Source organism: Schistocerca serialis, chromosome 4, assembly GCF_023864345.2.
Source record: "Schistocerca serialis cubense isolate TAMUIC-IGC-003099 chromosome 4, iqSchSeri2.2, whole genome shotgun sequence".
Lineage (NCBI taxonomy): Eukaryota > Metazoa > Arthropoda > Insecta > Orthoptera > Acrididae > Schistocerca > Schistocerca serialis.
The window spans coordinates 434,077,791-434,097,588 of NC_064641.1; the positions used below are offsets into that span (position 1 = coordinate 434,077,791).

The following is a 19,798-nucleotide window of genomic DNA, read 5'->3' on the forward strand; positions in this document are numbered from 1 at the left end:
AACTGCGTCTGTCTCACGGTGGGAAGGTATGACATGCATTTTGGCATTCTTGTGTTAGTCTGTAGTATTCCATTTGCTCACTCGTTACTCGTATTACTTTGGTTAACTTAATGTCACGATTTATTCGGAGCTATGTGACATACTACTGGATTTGCTGATCATGTCAGGGTTTTCATGGAAGGTGTTGGATTTGCCTGACACCTTACATATTGATTTCTCCAGTACTCGCCTTGCAGTCCCGTCCTGTCACACGCAATTTTTAATCGTGATAATGTCTGTCTGCTCAGCGTCTGTAACAGTATTGGCTATTGTTGCCTCGCATCTTAGACTTCATCCGAGTGATAAGCACATATTTAGTTTGGTGCATTATTTCATAACAGTTGTCTGTTCTACAAAAAAAAAAAAAAAAAAAAAAAAAATGTTACAGCAAAAAGGACTGTTAGATGGCGAGATAAGGTAATTGTTGCAGCAGTCGTCTGGTTCTGAAAACCCACCTAGTGAATTTGAATTTTTCAGTGATGATCATAGTGAGCTAGAAGTCGCTAAAAACCCAGAACAACACGAAGATTATGATGTCAGGAATTAGTGCAAATTCTGTTGGGTACGAGTAGTAATTTTCTAATAATAGGAATGAAATATGGACTACTGATGCTCTGGGTGCTATTTCTGGTTGGCAGTGCGAAAATGATGTACTGAAAGAAGACCAGGGACCTACAAGGTATTCGATTAGGATCTGTGATAATGAAGAGTCTTTTTTGTGTTGTTTTTTCATGTACCCCTAATGGAGAAAGTGTGTTTGTGGACTCACAAGGAAAGTTGAATCGTTTACAAAGCCTAGGTGGATATAGATTAGGATGGAGTGGAAAAGTTGTTTTATATTCTGATCCCGACTGTTTACCAGTCAAGAAATGACGATGTCACTCACCTTTGAAGTGTGGAGAACGGCTACCACTGCTCAATGCTCAATGTCTCGCAATCGCTTCCATACTATTCTGAGGGTGTTGCGCTTTGACCGTGGAATATCCTGATGTTAACATATGTCAAATGACAAACTGGAACAAATCAGAGAAGTTTCTGAGATGAGGGAAACTGAGGGATACTTAGATTCCAGGATGGTGCATGACGGTGGATGAACAGTTGGTCACATTTCGATGTCACATTCATTTCGACCATACATGCCATCAAAACCTAGTACATCAGTACTAAAGGTATTGACAATCTGTGACAGTGCAACAAGGTACTGCTGGAAGATGAAAGTATATTTGGGGAAGGAGAAACACACGAGAGCCGTCTGATTTGGAATGAATGTTGTGAAAACCCTGGTGATTGAACTTGAGAAGTCTGGAGATAACATCATCTGTCACATTTTTCTTTTTTTTTCTTTTTTTTTACATTTCTCGATTCAGCTTATTACTTGTCAAAAAAATCTTCATGTCCTGGCGAAGAGTTCGTTTAACAGTCTTCTGAAAACTGGTGACGGTTCTGTTCTGGAGAAAATAACACTGGTGTTCGGTTGTGAAGAAACAGATAAAATCCTGTGCGAGAATTGAAGCCTTCTTTTTAACGAGACATCTGATTGTTGTTCGAAACAGTTCAGGCAACTGTACAGTATACGTGCTAACGACGGAACTACAGAAGAAGTGAAAATATATGTGAAAGCTTTTCCAGGAATCAGAAAATTGGTTCTTGGGTGGTCACCAGAAACTGCAGTGCTAGGCTTTGAAATGCCTATATTTAAAGCTATGAAGACATTGTTTCCCGAAAAATCTCTTCCTGGTTACAATTTTCGCTTCAGACACCTTCTATCCACCAGTGCCGATGAATCGCGGATGCCCATAAGGGAAGAAAAGCCCAGTGTCTGGCGACACGGTCTCTGGCGGACCACTTGCATTTACTGGTTAACCAAAAACTGCCCAAGGCATCGAAGTTTTTTCACAACAATTATTTCTTGGCACATCCTATCGTGCAACACCCTTAAAAGCTTCTGAGACCTTTCCTGGTCACTCTGCATAAGGTTTTAAGATACTTTTAATTTCTGACTTTCTTACATAAACGTTTCAAAATTTAGAATTTATAAATAATTCAAGACGTGTAATGACTTTCTCCAGTAATCTGGTATAAAGAGAAAAGGAAAAAGTAAGAAAAGCTGTCAAAAATAAAAAATATAAGTGTGTCTACTACGCGCACAACCACTCCTAAGCCTAGATTAAATGTGAAAAGAATAGTGTTGCTGTAAAACAGTCGGCAGAGCCTCCCCAATGTTGCGGGTTCCTTTTGCGATCGGAAAGCCGACGGATAAAATATTTATAGCCGAAACATTACGTTGACGTCACGGGTCACGCCCACAGTCGGAAAGCCAGCGACACTGAGATTTGACTAACTTGACTGAATTAATGGAAATTAGAGTGCACATTTATAGCAATGAAGTGTCTAATAAATTTACATTGGCAGAATACGAGGCTGCAGCTACAGTTAAGACTGTAATGGGAATCAGAACAACATGGAGTAGACTAAAGTCATCACTGAATCGGTTCAGAACCATGGGTCAGCGCAGGTTAAGTCCTAACCATTAAGTCTTGAAGGAAGACCCAACATGAAGTCTCTCAAAAGAATCGTAATGAATGCACAATCCTCATTGGGTGTCTCCACAGAAAAATTCCACCGAAAAGGACTCACCAGCCATGATATAGATGTTCTCCACCTTGTGCTTTCGAGTGCTGAAACTTTGTCGTTACGATCATATTATTCACTGACGGCTGGGAAATTCTCCTCTCCTTGATTACTTGCTCCCGCATGCCCACATTCTGCTAAAGACAGTGAAAGTCCCTAAAATATTTCATTTGCGAACAGTAAATTCATGTAACAAGTGCTCTCACGGTTTTCAATAACAGCTTGACGGCTCCCAGCTTATCCAAAACGGGATTCCCCCGCTGGCGAGTCTTCTGAGGACTTCAGGCTGGTTGTTCACTTGTGAAGAGGTTAGCTCATCCGTTATCTTTCTCAAAGAGGAGTTTTTCTAGGTTAGAAAACCGGATGGTGATGATTCCCCTGTATCAGTAATAAAGCTTTCACTGTGCTTTCTCTCCAGTGAGCAATGGTTCTCTTCTTCTCACCTCTGCATTGCCCATCACTCGTATTTCGAGGAAGAACTTACGGAGAGCACCAAGAAGCTCTAAGTGATTACTTTTATGTGTAAAGCTTGTGCATCCGAGCACTCACTATCGGTTATACTCTGTCATTAAATACAGTATATTAGCACATGACATAAATATAGGATCCCTTTATAGTTACAGGCCATATCTCCCTTTTCAAAAGGTGGCAAAACATTTTTTATTGTTGTCTTTGATAAGGACCGTTACATTATTTGTAATATGGGTTAAAGGAATTGTGGTAAACCAATTACATAGCTTTGTGCTTCAGACAATCTCTTTATACAACGTATTAAATTAAATTTTCAAAATAAAGCTGTGGCCTAGGTTTTACTTCCGCTACGAAAGCAGAAATCATTTTTTAAATACGTTTCACTCTCAGCGACGAAAGGGCGAGAGATCTGTTTAAGATCCAACCCAAGGTATAGATGGTTTTGCTTCAGTCAGTGTGGCAATGGTGATCCTAATTAAGAATATTTGGTTCTGATTACCAGTTCTGGATTTACCTTACAACAAGTGTAACCTGCAACAAATCTATGTCGAATTAAATGTACAGGAGTGTCATTAATTCTAAGAAAATTGGTAAAAATGTAAAATCCTAGTGTATGTTTGTGTCATGTTATGTTATGTTAACTGGGAACCTGGAAAAGACGGAGAGGCTCCGTCCCCACCGCAGCGTAAGTGGTCTGGAACCCCCCGACGACTACCGCAGTCCACTTCACCCCTCCGCCGCCCCACACCGAAACCCAGGGTTATTGTGCGGTTCGGCCCCCGGTGGACCCCCCAGGAAACGTCTCACACCAGACGAGTGTAACCCCTATGTTTGCGTGGTAGGGTAATGGTGGTGTACGCATACGTGGAGAACTTGTTTGCGCAGCAATCGCCGACATACTGTAGCTGAGGCGGAATAAGGGGAACCAGCCCGCATTCGCCGAGGCAGATGGAAAACCGCCTAAGAACTATCCACAGACTGGCCGGCTCACCGGACCTCGACACAAAGCCGCTGGGCGGATTCGTTCTGGGAACTGGCGCACCTTCCTGCCTTCAAAGCCGTGCGTTAGACCGCATGGCCAGCCGGGCGGGCTTTGTGTCATTCTTTGACTGCAAGAAAGTCGACGGCTTGCTTGCCATATTCAGTATACTGGTTTCAATGTTAACATAACCAAATCTTTTCCATCTGTCATTCCTTTCTTTCTCCTTTCAGGAGTTTCACATGGAGGAGAGTTGCCTATGTTGTTCTTGAGAAAAGATACAGAGTATAACTTGGATCCTGAATCAGAAGAAGACAAAGTGCGCAGAAACATGCTGCGTCTTTGGACGAACTTCGCAAAGTATGGGTAGGTATTTCCGATGACTGAAACTGCGAATATCGAAAATTTAAAACATCGAAATTAGAGTGCACATTTACAGCAATGCAGTATCTGATAAATTTACATTTTCTGAATACAAGGCTGCAGCTGAAGTTGAAATTAATAGCTTCAACAATCTGTACCGGGAAGGCTACGATTAAAAGTCGTGGGCTACTCCCACCGCAGACGCATTACTGCCTGCTCTCAATTATTACTAGCGCAGTAGTACACAACGGAATGTAAGTTGGTAGTAGCTGGAACGGGTGGAGTGCGTATACTGGGGAATATGAATTACCTAAAGCTGCTAATGAAAGATGGATACACAGTGTTTCAAAATCACACCGGGAAACTTGGACGGTCTGTAAAAGGTGTCTTGAGGAACAGAAGGAAGATAGTACTTGAACAGTTACGGCAAAACCAGCTGTTGCATTTGAATCTAACGTCGTTTATTCTTTTTAAAATATGCAACCAGTTTCGACACCACATGGTGTCATCCTCAGGCCCTGAACATAACTTTCTATCCAAAACCGTTTTCATGTGAATGAACAGAATTGTATGCAGCGGGCCAGTATTAAATGCATTCCATACCTTCTGTGGCAGTGACAAGCCCAGCATGGTCAGACGACAGCTCAAACTGGTAGCATGTTTTAAAAAGAATAAACGACATTATATTCAAATAAAGCCGCTGGTTTTTCCACCGTTATTCAAGTACAACCTGACCGGCTACAGTCCCACTTGATGGATTAAGAGAAAAGGAGGATAGGAATCTGTGACCGGAAACGTCATCCAACGACGCAACGCCGGCCGGAGTGGCCGTGCAGTTCTAGGCGCTACGGTCGCGGGTTCGAATCCTGCCCCGGGCATGGATGTGTGTGGTATCCTTAGGTAAAGTACGTTTAAGTTCTAGGGGACTGATAACCTCGGAAGTTAAGTTCCATAGTGCTCGGAGCCATTTGAACCAACGACGCAACACAGCTTCGTAGTTACAGGGCATTGGCTCCTGTATAGTATGGGGGGGAGAGGGGGATAAAAGTATGCATTTCTGTTTTACAAAACGTTTTTAAAAACTTGCAGGAATGTTACATCAACTACATCTACATCTAAGTCTATATCTACATGGATACTCTGCAAATTTGCCTGGCAGATGGTTAATCAAACCCTCTTGACAATATTACTCTGTTATTCCAATCTTGGACAGGGCACGGAGAAAACGAACACTTGTATATTTCCGTGAGAGTTCTGATTTCCCTTACTTTATTATGATAGTCGTTTCTCTTTACGTAACTCAGCGCAAATAAAATTTTTTTTCCATTCGGAGGAGAAGATTGCTGATGGACATTTCGTGAGAAGATTCCGCCGCAACAAAAAACACCTCTGTTCCAATAATGTCCACCTCAAATCCTGTATTACGTCAGTGATACTCTTTGCAGTATTTTTCGATACTACAAAAGGTGTTGCCCTTCTTTGAACTTTCTCGATGCACTCTGTTAAACGTATCTGATAAAGATACCACACCGCGCAGCAGTACTCCAAAAGTGGACAAACGTAGTGTACGCAGTCTCTTTAGTACATCTGTTGCAGCTTCTAAGTGTTCTGCCAATAAAACACAGTCTTTGGTTCGCCTTCCCCACAACATTTTCTGTGCGGTCTTTCCAATTTCAGTTGTTCCTAATTGTAATTCCCAGATATGTATTTGAATTTCCGGCATTCAGATTTTAGTGATTTATCATGTAACCGAAGTTAAACGGATTCCTTTTAGCACTCTTGTGGAAGACCTCACACTTCTCATTGTTTATGCTCACATGCCAATTTTCGCACCAAACAGATACCTTTTCTAAATCGTTTCGCAGTTTGTTTTGATGTCCTAAGTTTACTACGCGATAATCTACAGCAACATCTGCGAACAGCGTAAGATTGTCTCTTATACCGTTTATATAGATGAAGAACGGCAGCATGCAACACCTAGTTTGACATATTGGTAACACTGAGTAACAGTTTCAGTGCTATCCAATTATTACTAGAAGACTAATAAACGTTTTCGTGAAAAATAATTTTGAGTACATGGGCATGGGGAAATTGTACGCAGAGCGTAATTTTACACCCAGCTGAAGGGATTACAAATAAATATGTGAAATAAAAAATTAGCAACTGTTTATTTTTCGGCGAATTCAGAAAGTAAATAGCGTAATAATGTGAGAGTAAAGCCAAAAATCTTTTATTGAGGGAAATGCAGTAATGCACTATTACTTATTCTTCCTCCAATGGAAATATTTTCGTGAGTCGGCCGAGTTTCTCACTACCTGTGATATGTAAGACGTCTTTTTAAGGAAGTCTCTGAAAACGGGATAGCTCTGGATGGTTGCCGTATCGCGCTTACGTTTTCAATAAAGCCAGGAGCTTCATGGTAGAACGGCTCTGCCAATAGCTGTCGCGTTCATGTTCTCGGTCGGTTCCTGAAAAGAAAATACCACTATGTAAGACGTGCTTATATTCGGGGTCTGTTTGCGTGTTAGGTATGTTTGAAAAAACCATTACCCAACGAAAGAAAAATTACAAAATAGAAAAATTAAGTTCTCTAAAGTGAACAATGAGGTATCTAATGAAAAACTTCGCAAATAGTTTCTTGATGGGATAAAAGTATGCCCTGCGAACTTCTACCGCAACGGACCTGCATACTTTTACCCCATTTCACTATTTTCACTATCGACGAGCTACAGATAACACACAACTAAAGTCATGGACAATGGAAGCTTACAGCCGCCAGATCCGGTAATGAGTTTATCTAATTTTTAAATACATCTAGGTTCACCTAACTCTTAGTCGAATTATTCAAATCCTACATCGAAACGTACGAAAGTGACTTGCAGCGTTTTCTCCATGTGTAAGCGCCCGACTCCCATGAGTTTCCAGTAAAAAATTAAGGACATGATGACGCATGCGCTGCTTGACGGAAGAATGGTGAACTTCTGCTTTAGCCCCTTCAGTCCCGAAGATAAAGAAAGAATGGAGATATATTTCAGTTGCTTTTTTTGGTGCAGTTGATCTCAAAGTAGTACGAAAAAACAAATTTTGAAATTTTATTTTACATAATGTTTGAATAACTGAATGTACACATATGTGTACACTGGGGCTTGACAGAGAAAAAATGCCGATCTCATACCACTCTCATAATTTTATTTACAATGAAAAATGTACACCCTACTTCTCGTTTTTATGTAAACATTACATTTTATGAACACATTACTTCTCATGCTTATGGAATTTAGCAAAACAATTGTTTTTAATACGCACAAATAAACTTTGCACCTTTCACACACTATGCGAGAACGTGACTTTCACACTGGTAACCGACACCTTGAGGCAAAACTACTCTCAGTATCTTCAAGAAGGTGGTCAACCCTGTCATATCTGCTTTCTCTAATTGGCTGTTACAATTAGACTTCGTTTTGTGGGCTGATGCTGCTCATCTTTATCAGAACTGCTGACGTACTCCTGTGTCACACTCGGAGAAGTTTCTTTCGATAGTTCCAGTGACTCTACAATTTTTGAAGCCTTTACCAAGTCATGGGCCAAGTGAATTCTGAAGTTAGAGAGATCCACTTTTCTTTTGGTATCCCTTCTTTTTGACAACACCTTTTGTACACAATCTATGAATTAATTATGGCTAAATCAGTGAAGTGGTTGCATACTCTGACAGACCACATTTTTGTCCTGATGTTTGACCTGTAGTATGCCATGTATCTATCAAAAAGATCAGTGCCACCCATATTGCGATTATGACTTTTGATGATAGCTGGTTGACACTAACCGTTGTTTTTCTGTATTACAACGTCGTTTTCAGGTACCCTCTGGTTCGCTCCCTATGCACGTAAAACAAAATTATGGATTTATTGTCCTTCCATTTAAGGGCGCAAACTTCTTGGCCCTCTCTTACATAGTCAGCCCATCGTCCCCGCTAAAGCTCCTGATCTCTCTTGAACTTAGGAGCTACTTCTTTTATTCTATTGGCCATCACAGTTCCTGTCTGAAATATATTATCTAGTAAAAGATGAATAGGTTTTGTACTGGTAGGAAATCTATCGCTGTAAATTACATGATTTTAATCATTGGGTACAGTTCTAGCCGGTAGTTTGAGTATACCCGCTCGCCGGCCATGTTCTTTTTGATAGCTTGCAGGAATTGTTCCTTTGCCAGTCTATATAGAAAAATCAAGGAGAAGTCCATTTGATCACACCAAAATATAATTTTTGAGGCCTAGTGGATAAGGTCTGGAAGGTTCATAAGTCCGCATAATACACCTCCCCGTGAATGGAATCATCTGTTCATACACAGACTAGTGTTGAGACCTGGGTAAACTAATACGTTTAATTCTAAAAGCATCAGTTACTGGTCTAACCCTCCAGAGTTTGTCATTTGGGTCATGACCTTCCAAATTATTTACAAAATGCAGCTTATTCCGTAATTTGTAGTAGTTATCTCTTGTCGCGGTTGATAATACAAGGGGGATATCAAGTTGCATATTCTGGGGCAATTTCAATGTACCCATCAGTATCTCAATGCCGACAATGTACAAAATTTCATTAGTATTTGTATCAAGAATTTTTGACTTCTTTCGGCAATAATATACATTAGTTTATCTTGCAACGGTTTTCTAGAAATTTTTAGCGAAGTACTCGAAGAAAAACTGTGAAGGATTTCTCATTTCACCATCTGTCTGATCTCCAAAGTTGTCGTCAGAAGGTTGTCGATTACACATTCTGCAAACAAATAGTACCACTGAGCCGGCCTTTGTGGCCAAGCGGTTCTAGGCGCTTCAGACTGAAACAGTGCGACCGCCACGGTCGCAGGTTCGAATCCTGTCTCGGGCACGGATGTGTGTGATGTCCTTAGGTTAGTTAGGTTTAAGTAGTTCTATGTTCTAGGGGACTAATGACCTCAGATGTTAAGTCCCATAGTGCTCAGAGCCATTTGAACCATTTTTGAGTACCACTGAAAAATACTGACCTAAATCGTGTCAGATGACACACAGAACTACACCAATGTACTGCCTACTTAGATAGCCTCCACCTTAGTAGACGACAGTGCGTGCGTCATTGTCAGACTCAGGAGTAAGATCCACATTGCATTCTTCAATTTCAAGCACACCAATTCTTTCAGGTGGAGTTTGAAGTTCATGAACGGAATCCTCATCTTCGTCTGACAAGGAACTCAAGTCACTCGTCTCAACTAGTTTTATAATTTCATCGTCTGTCAGAACTGAGAAGCGAAAATTAAATGAAGTGAAGGTAACTGTTGAAGAAACTGAATAAAGAAATGAAACTGAAACTAATAACAAAAATAAAAATCTTAGGAGATTTTAGCAAAGCTAAAACCCAAAACCTAAGTCACCAAGACAGCACGCTACCTATTACACCAACAACGACTTTACTCCTCATCCACAGTATAAGTAGCTAAATTTTCAGATTTTAATTCAAATTACGTTTTAAATTACGATTTCGCAAGGGGATCTGTCTTATTTTTTTTTTATTTATTGTGATTTCATTCCCCTGCCCCATATGGGCAGGGGAGGGCTGCCAGCGGCACAATCCGCCGCTCTTCAGCCGAGTGACACGACAACTAAAACAAGAATAAAATGATACATACATAAGGAGATAAAAAAGGGGAACATAAAACAGAGTAAGGGGAGAAAATGGAGGTAAATATACACTGACATGTAGACGTTCATGGGGGACAGTTAAAAAAGTCACCAGAAAGTTCAAAAACACAGTTGGCGAGTCTTAAAACACAGAGAAGACACTGAATGTGCAGGCACAGGTTAAAAGTTCCCCACAGTATTAAAAACACTCCGAAACAACACACTTAAAATCCACTTGGAGCACACGACGAAGAATAAAACTACCAGGTGACTAAGACCTGATTTACATGAGTGTGTACTTCAAATTCAACAGTCGATGTTTGTAAAACTACGAAACAATCGTTTTAATTGCATGCACATATCACTTCCTTGATGTCTTGTTTGGAGTAAAAAACAAGATAAAAACAATAATAGAATTAAAAAACGAATATTAAAACTGAATTTACTCTTCTCGCCATCCTTCAGATCTGAAGTTGCAAAATTCGAGAAAACCCGCTGAAACTGACTTCCACCTAGTGGCAAAAACGGAAACCGCATGACGTGCACGGTCGCACATATCAGGTCTCAATTCGGGGAAACACTTGGCAGGATGACACTACAAAGCCCTGATGTGCATGAATGTGTACGTCGGGACTGAAAACTTGATGTGCACTCATGCCATACGTACTTTTACCGCCACGTATCTTAAACGTAAGTACAAATAGGGTGATTCCGTGATGAGGTTACGTATCAGTTTGAGGTATGGGACCCTGGTTCAGGAACGAAGGAATGGAAAGTTATAAACGAAAATCTGTTTAATACCCCTGCCAGAGGAATGCGTGTACCGACACTGTTTCTGCTAAGAATTTATGATAGATAACCGTCAGAGGTTTTAATACGGACGAAAACAAGAACAAATGTATAGTAAACATGGGCTCTACAACGCATATCTGAGGAGTTGTAAGCACTTGCTTATCTTCGCTGTAGTGAAAAGCATCTCCCCTATTGAGCAAATGCTCATAGCTCTTAAAGAATGGAACGTAAGTTCACCTTCTTAGATTTTTTAACCTTGTTTTGGTCCATACTGTCACCTCTCGAAGTTTCTTACCCTACAATCTTGGCAACAACGGTACCAGTACATGTATTACGCTGTGAGTTGCCACAAAGATAGTGGCTTGTAATTTTCGACTCTGTCGTGTCCAGACCAGGGCCCGTTACGTCAAATTGAACCTTCTCCATAATCTCTGAAATACGTAGCATCACCTCGGAATCACCCTATATATGCATACACGGACATAAGTACTTTGACGTGGGGTGTCGGATGACGTTTCCGAACACACGCTCCTGACCTCGTTTTGTTCCTTAAAACACTCTATATACCTTCCAAGTTTTACGGTGAAATTTTTAAACACCCTATGTATCATTATCGACTTTGCAAGGTCGATAAACGCTACGGATATGCTTGTCACAGTGAGATGGATACCAGCGCACTGACTTAAATGGCAGATCTACTGTCTCACAGCTTTTTCGATGGTGTTCTTTCTTCTAATGTAATTCAGCTAGCTGTTTGCCGAGATGTATTTCTTATCAGTTATATTGAGAAAAATGTGTTTATAAACGCCAGCTACTTGTTGTACTTCGCGAATTTGCGACCTTACGATTTAGTAACACAGTGTGTTTCAATAACTCAGGAAAGTCCTTTTCACTCCATGGCAAACAGGAATATATCGCTACAGCTAAAACTGAATTCTTCTGGTTGAAAACTGATGAAATGAAGAAACAGTCTTACAATATAACGTAAACTCTAATGGTGGGATTCAGAGAAGATTTTACAAAAATTTAGGTTTGTTAACATGAGACTATCCACTGTAAAAAGACGAGTGTTACTTTTTCACTGGCGCTTGGCTTGAGAACCGATTGGAATTAGAAATTCCATATTGGTGTGGTGGTGAACCGACGCCATATTGCTACTGCTTAAAAACAGTCGTAAAAGTAAAATATTCCTTATTAACTTAAGTACAACGCGTATGGCCCGAATAGCGCGTCATCATGTTATATCGAAAGGTCAGAAATTTTCTTCCAAAAAGCATCCGTGAGGAGGTATGATACCGAATGAAATAACCTCTCGCAGACCAAGACCGACATAATAGCGTCTTCATGAAGCTGCCTTTCGACAATTTTTATTTAGTAGCTTGCCTCTGTGACGAATGCTTCTTGGCAGAAAATTTCTGATTTTTTAACATAACCTGAAGATGTCCTATACGAACGAAACACGTTGTTCCTTAGTTAATAACGTCTATTATGCAACCTATGGCTATTTTTTAAATATTACTAATAGAAATTGCCACTGTCGATGAATTCAGTTCAGTCTGAACTAGCATCAACGACGTGGTGACAGCTATAACGCACGGTGTACGCGAGAGTACGCTAGAGTAGTTATGGTAGGAGGTGGTCCTGTAATGTTTTGCGGGTGTTTTTCGTACCATCACTAGAGTCAACGTATTGAGGGTAATGTTAAGGTGAACGACAACGTTTATTATAGCATTAGTAGTGACCCGGTGTGGCCCTGTGTTCTAGATCTTGATGATGCGTATGCTGTGGACACTCCCGCGTTCGAAGATGGCGTCAGTGTGTTCACAGAGCTGCTTGCACACGATTCTGGTTTGAAGAATAGTTAAGATTTTAGCAGCAATGGCCGTCCAAATTACACAAGTTCAGTCCCAGCCTAATGGTCTGCGATTATTTCGAACAGTAGACGAAACGTAGCAGTTAGGTTATTCAACGGAATCTCATCTTTAGTGAGTGGTTTCAGCTGGATATAGCATACTAGAGAACTCTTAATTCCTCTCGTGAATCCCCCGTATCCACTTCGGCCCCAATGCCTCCCTCACCCCTGCTCCATCCATCCCCTCCTCTCGTCAACTTCAACCCCTGTGCCACTCGCCGACCCTCACCGCCATGATCACTCGGCTTAGCCAAGTGATCAAGGAGGAGGAGGTGTTGGCAGAGCTTAACGCCCATCCCAACCTTGATATCCGTGCGGCTCGCCGCATCCATAATTCTACCACCCCTACCTTCTTCATGTATTCTCAGAGGCCAGCTGGGGCGGCCCAGCGGTTCTAGGCGCTACAGTCTGGAACCGCGTGACCGCTACAGTCGCAGGTTTGAATCCTGCCGCGGACATGGATGTGTATGATGTCCTTAGGTTAGTTAAGTTTAAGTAGTTCTAAGTTCTAGGGGACTGCTGATGACCTCAGATGTTAAGTCTCATAGTGATCCGAGACATTCGAACCATTTTTTTAATTCTCAGAGTCCGCCCCCTCCATCGACCACCTCTTCAAAGAGGGCGCCCTTTTTTTCAACCGCCGTTACAAATTCGACCCTTCCCGTTTCCCTAAAAAGGTAAGGCCCGGGCCTCCTTCCATCTCTCCCAAACTCACTGTGCCTGCCTGTCCCGTTCCTCCTGGTAACAACTTTCACCCCCTCCCCACAGCTGAGGATATCATTAGATTCATCACCATTGTCCTTCAAAACATCCACCACTTTCAGCGTTCCCATACCCTCCAACAGATCTCTCTCGCTGCCTGTTCCATCTTTCACCTCAACACCTTCATCACCTACTCCCATAAGCTCACGCACTTTACTTTCTCCCGCCTTGACATCCTTGTTTAAATCCCACCATGGCGCGACAGCACCATATCTTGTTCAACAACATCCGCTCCCTTCCCATTAACAAGAACCTCCTTCTGCATACCCTCATGACCCAGTGTGTGGATGCCATCCTCCTGAATGAAACCCTTGTCCAGCCCAACATCCTGTATACATGTTGCCCTGCCTCCTCCACCGCTCTCATAATGCCCTCCTGATAGCACGTGGAAAGGTAGTCATTGGCCACCACCGCCAGACCCCTGTTCGTCTCCAACCCCTCCTTCCTGACCCCACAGAACACCTGATCCTCAGTCTCTTCTTCCCTGGCCTTACCTTTACCTGCACCACCATCTATGTCTGCCCCTCTGCCCCTATTCCTTTCGACCTCCTTTCCCATATCGACTGTAGCTTCTCCTGCTACGTGATTGCCGCCAACCTGTACATCCACAGTTGTTCCACCACCCAGCTACAGCGGTGGCATCAATTTCTCTCCACCCTCCAAGGTGACCTCGTTCCCATTCCCCATCACACCCACCCTGAATCCAATACCACTCCCTATGTCATCCTGGACTCCCCTAACTTCCTTGGCCTCATGATGGTGGCGTCCTCGACCCTATTGGCAGCGATCATCTCAATGTCCTGCTCACAGTATCAGACAGTCATCACCCCCGTCCTGACCCTCACTTCGACCCTCCCCAGAAATATGTCCATGACTATTCCTGTGCTGACTGGAATGCGTACCATGCTACCCTCACTACTCAGATCAAAAGCCACCCCCTCATCTGCCACCACCCTGATGACATTACACATGCCACCTCCTTTCTCCACCAGGCCTTGTCTGTGGCTGTGCAGGCCCACATCCCTATTGTCGCCATCCACCCACACCATCCCATTTTATCCCCACAGGCCATACTCCTCCTCCATGAATCCCACCACCTCTACCATGCCTTCCTTCACACGTGTGACCTCGACACACTACGACGCCACCGGCAGCTCCAATGACACGTCCGAAACTTGCTTGTGGCCAACAAATACTGGGACTGGCAACAGACATGCACCCGTCTTATGCAACACCTCTATGTACTGGTCAGCCTTCCACCGCCTTACTGGATCCTTCATGATGACCGCCCCTTTCCCTATAACTTTAATACGGCCAACCACTTTGCTTCTTCCCTCTCTGATGTCTTTACCATCCCTGACGATCCCCAGTTCGATTATTACTTCTTCCATGATGTCCGTGATTGAGCTGACACCTCTGCCCCTCCACTCACTCCTCGCTTACAGTACTTGGACAACATTACACACACCGAACTCAATGCCCCGATCACTACTCATGATCACATCTCTAGACTCCACACCAAATGCAACACCACTCCCGGTCATGACAGTGCAACACCTCTATGTACTGGTCAGCCTTCCACCGCCTTACTGGATCCTTCATGATGACCCCACCTCCTTCCTGTCCACCCGGGACCGACTTTATAATGTGGTCTTGTCCACCGACTTCTACCCCAACTTGTGGAAAACCTCCCAGATCCTGATGTTCCTCAAACCTGACAAACCTCCATCCACTGTCTCCTCCTACCATCCCATCAGTCTTACCTCAGTCTTCAGCAAGGTCCTGGAATCCATTGTCACCTGGCACATCCAGCAACATCTCCACCAGCACCGCCTCCTTCCCACTTTCAGCCGTCCTTCTCCGCCGATGACCTTCTCCTCCACCTTTCTCACCTCCTAACCAAACAACTCAACTGCCGTTGCTCCGCCATCTTCCTCTCCCTTGACCTTGAATCATGTATGGGATTCCGGTCTCCTCTTGAAACTCCAAACCTTTGCCCTTCCTATTAACTATGTCCATCTGATTTCCTCCATTCTTTCCCACCATCCTTCCTATGTCACCATCCATAACACAGATTCCTACACCTTCTACCCCTCCGCCGGTGTGCTCCAAGGTTCTATCCTCTCCCCTTTTCTGTACCTGCTGTATACAGCGGACATGCCGCCACCTTCACCTCCCATTCACCTCTTCCAGTACGCTGATGATGCTGCCTTCCTTGCCCTCGCCCCCACCCTGCAACGCTCACAACATCTTCTCCAATCCCATGTTGACTGGTTCACCACTTGGTGTAACCAGTGGCTGCTCAAGGTCAATCCTTCCAAAACCCAGACAGTCATTAAAGGCAAAACCGCCCCTTCCTTCAACCTCCTTGATTTTTATATCACCATCTATGGCCATCCCATTCATCTCACCCCAACCCTCAAGTACCTTGGTGTGACCCTTGGCCATCGCCTTTCCTGGAACCCCTATCTCCTGATGATCCAAGCCAAGGCACATTCGCAACTCCACCTCCTCAAACTCCTTTCTGGCCGCAAATGGGGTCGACCCCTCCACCATCCTACACGCTTACAAATCCCTCATTCGCCCTGTTCTCTGCTATGCCCATCCCACATGGATCTCCACTCCTCCCACCTACTATGAGTCCCTCCAATTCCTTGAACGACTTGTGCTCTACCTTGCCTACCGCATTTGTCTCCCATTCCCCATGTGAATCCTATATGACTTGATTATGTTCTCGCACCTTCTCCTTTTCGTTGAACTGATACAGATCATTTACACCTCCCGCAAGCTCAATCCTCCACACCTACCTGTCTCTCCCATCCTCGCCCAACCCTGCCCACTGCCATGCCTATATTCTTGCATCCCACCTGCTCTCTGTCTTCACACCATCCATACCAAGGTGGCTCTGCCAACCCCATCACTGATGATGTCCTTATCCGGTCCATCTACCCCTTGTACCAGCTCTGACTCTCTCCTCCCTTTTCTCCTGGAGGGCTCCCACTCTCCCTCCTCACCTTCCTTCACCCCTCCTCTCTCCCACGTCTCCTGCTTCCACCCCTCTCCCCAGGCTTCCATCCCCCCTCTCTCCTCCCCCCACTCGCCCTTCTTTCTCCCACTGGCTCCATCCCACCTTCCCGCGCTCCTACCTCTCCCTTTGACCTGGAGGCAGCCCCCCGCCCCCACCCTTCGTCAGTGTGAGTGCTTCGCCGATGATCGTCGCCAGTGTTTTCCGTGCGTCAGTGTCTCTCTGTTTGTGTACAGTGTCTTCATCAGTGTTTTCTCCTACATTCGTGTCTCCACCTGGACGCCTTCATCTGTTTTCAAGTGGTGCCACCCTTCATCACAGTGTCTTCCATCGAACGACGTCTGACCCCTTGTGCAGTGTTCATTTGTATTTACCATGTTTTTTTCTGTTTTCTATGCCTTCCATGTATTTATGTTGTGTCTTTTGGCCGAAGAGTGGCGTATGTAGGCCACTACCGGCCCGCCTTAGCTGAGGCATGATATTACAATAAAGATAAAAAAAATTAATTACTCTCGGTATTGCGGAACTGAAGCCATTCTCAATTATAGAGTTGATGTTCCTTCCAACAGTCGCCAGTTCTCCTCAAGGTTACTGATATTTTTTGTGGAATGCTTATATAACTGAATATCAGTGAATTAACCATGGTCTATTTTGAACTTCCTTCATCACGTAATTAATAAGTAACTTTTAGTCTTGCTGTTCACTTTTTCTTATGAGGATCTCTAGAAGACGTAAAGGATAATGCATGTACTGTGTGTCTCAACAGCAACCCTACTCCTGAGGCGGATCCCGTGGTGTGGCAGCCGTACGACCTAGCCAGCCACAGGTACCTGCTGATGCAGGCCAACTTCTCGATCGCACACGACCCATATGGCGAGCGCATGGCATTCTGGAGAGAGAACGTGCCACTCATGCCATTTCCTGACACAATATGATATGCTACAAGAAGTAAGTACTAACATGAATATCTTGCTGCAAAAACTCTTCTAACGGTATGGAAAAACCCTTTATACAATTTCTAAACACTAATAGAGGACGATCCTCCCTGCAAGAATTATTTCAAAATCTTGATAAGACCGGGAAAGCAAAGGAACAAGAGAACTGTAATTCACAGCTTATTATTATTTACATCTACGGTGTCATCATCGTTATGTTCTTCTATACATATTAGACATCACCTGTTTGGCCTACTTACTGAGACTAGTCTGTCTTTTAACCTCGTTTAGGGTTTCCCCATGTAGCTTCTTCGTATTGCATAATATAAATGTAGTATTTTTTGTGCGTCTGTCTTCCGTCCTACTGAAGTGCTCCTCACATTCGCTTCAGCCTTCTTCTAATTTTTCATTTCATGTTATTAATAGTAACTCTGCTCTTATTTCTGAACTTCTTGTACGAAAATGTGCGTCCTACGGCACATCTCAGGAATTTAATTTGTGCACTTTGGATTCTTAGTGCATCATCTTATTTATTTTTTTAACCAGCTTTTGTTCCCATACGTTATTGCTGCCATTCATTAACCTCAGTTTCTCGATATTAATTTCCAAACTCAATTCCGCCATCGTGTGACTTATTGCACGCGAAGCACTTATCATTTGTTACTTGTTCTACTACTTCCCATGTATTACAATGCATGACAAAATTTACTTTTTCACGTAAACTGCAATTGTCTTCGTTTCTTACCAGGTAACTTCTGGTTGCATGAAGCGAACTCTCTTTACTGTTGACATGCTTCTGTTCCCAGATTATCCAGTGTCAGTAATAGTTACCTATTAGTTATCAAATAGTATAGTAAGATTATAGAATTGATTTTTTGGGCAAAGTAAAGGGATTAGCTGCACCTTTATCCCCGATGCTCTCTAAAGCTATTTTGAATACTCTTCCCTACAACAGATACAAGCGACTATTCATATATGCACTTTATGACTTCCCTTAAACTGTCAGAGATACCTTTGTTGTCTAGATCGCGATCAAACGGTTTAATGAAATCAAAGGAGAATATATTTCCTTACTCTGGTCTGTATGTTTTTCTACAGTTTGATTCAAGATTGTTATGTTAGCACTTTCGTCCCCTGAATCTTGCTTCCTCTTCTGTTAAGTTAACTACAGCAGTTTTGCTCATTCTTTTGTAATGATTTTTTAGTATACCTTGCTGTTTTATTCAGTAACCTTATTCTTCGATAATTTTCTCAATTAGTTCTATATCCTTTCTTGAATATAAGGAATGTCCCACGTGCTTCAGCTGCTATTGAATGCAATTTTCCCTCCAACATAAGTTTATATATGCTGTAAAGTATTTTAGGAGTAGGCTAACATTTCATTACTTACCTCTTAAAATATATGTATGTATTATTTCTGTTTCCTGTTACAGACATTCACTGATTGCAGAGGAGAGGAAAAACAGCACATTACAGATTAATAATGACTAAAAGGAAAGGACTTCAATAAGAATTTGAACCAAACATCTTTAATGCATAATTACTGAGCACTTCGAAATATCTCCTTTAATGTGGGGTTTAGACGTTGTTGAATATAATACAGATACTTCACAAATGTTACAGATATTCACCGGTTGTAGAGAAGAGGAGAAACAACACCTTGTTACTGAATACTGAATGCCAGTAAAGGATTTAATCAAAAACTCGACACAAAGTCATTAAAGTATAAGTAGCAAGTCACTGCGAAATGTCAGTTTCATCTTCCCTGAACATAATCCTGATACTTAAACGTGACAAATGTTAAGAAATTTCGGAAAACGGCTCAAGTGCAACTTGTGGTACTGTCCATTATAGCTCACTTAGTTTTCAGTTTTCTCTTCTCAGTAAGATGGAATTATTAATTTCATGTACGTTTATCTTATTTACTTAAGGATGAATGTATTATTTTTGTATTTATTGTAATAAAATTAATAATTTCCTCTCAGTGACTTGAGAAAATAAAAGTGAAAAGGAATTATTAATAAAATACTTTACAGCATTTCACAATCTCTATACATATTTACTGATACACGATGCAGCTAACAACTATGTATTTGTGTTTAAGCGTTACTCTTGCGAAGTATACTGCAGTAGCTTCAGAGTAGTAACAATTTGAGTGTTGCCTGACCAATAGCCAGCCGATCATCTCTATTCTTGTAAGGAATGGATCGAACCTCAGCAGTGTGTAGATGCAGGTCAT

General features: G+C 42.5%; 1 protein-coding gene across 1 annotated transcript in view; it reads left to right on the forward strand.

The window, feature by feature from the left end:
• Window positions 1-19,532, forward strand: part of LOC126475036 (cholinesterase-like) — a 157,744-nt gene extending 138,212 nt beyond the window's left edge. Inside the window, exons 10-12 of the mRNA XM_050102581.1 lie at window positions 4,354-4,486; window positions 17,391-17,572; window positions 18,993-19,532. Of these exons, the coding sequence (XP_049958538.1) occupies window positions 4,354-4,486; window positions 17,391-17,559 (302 nt within the window). The 3' untranslated portion in view covers window positions 17,560-17,572; window positions 18,993-19,532. The remainder of the gene's footprint in view (window positions 1-4,353; window positions 4,487-17,390; window positions 17,573-18,992) is intronic.
• Window positions 19,533-19,798: the final 266 nt, after the last annotated feature.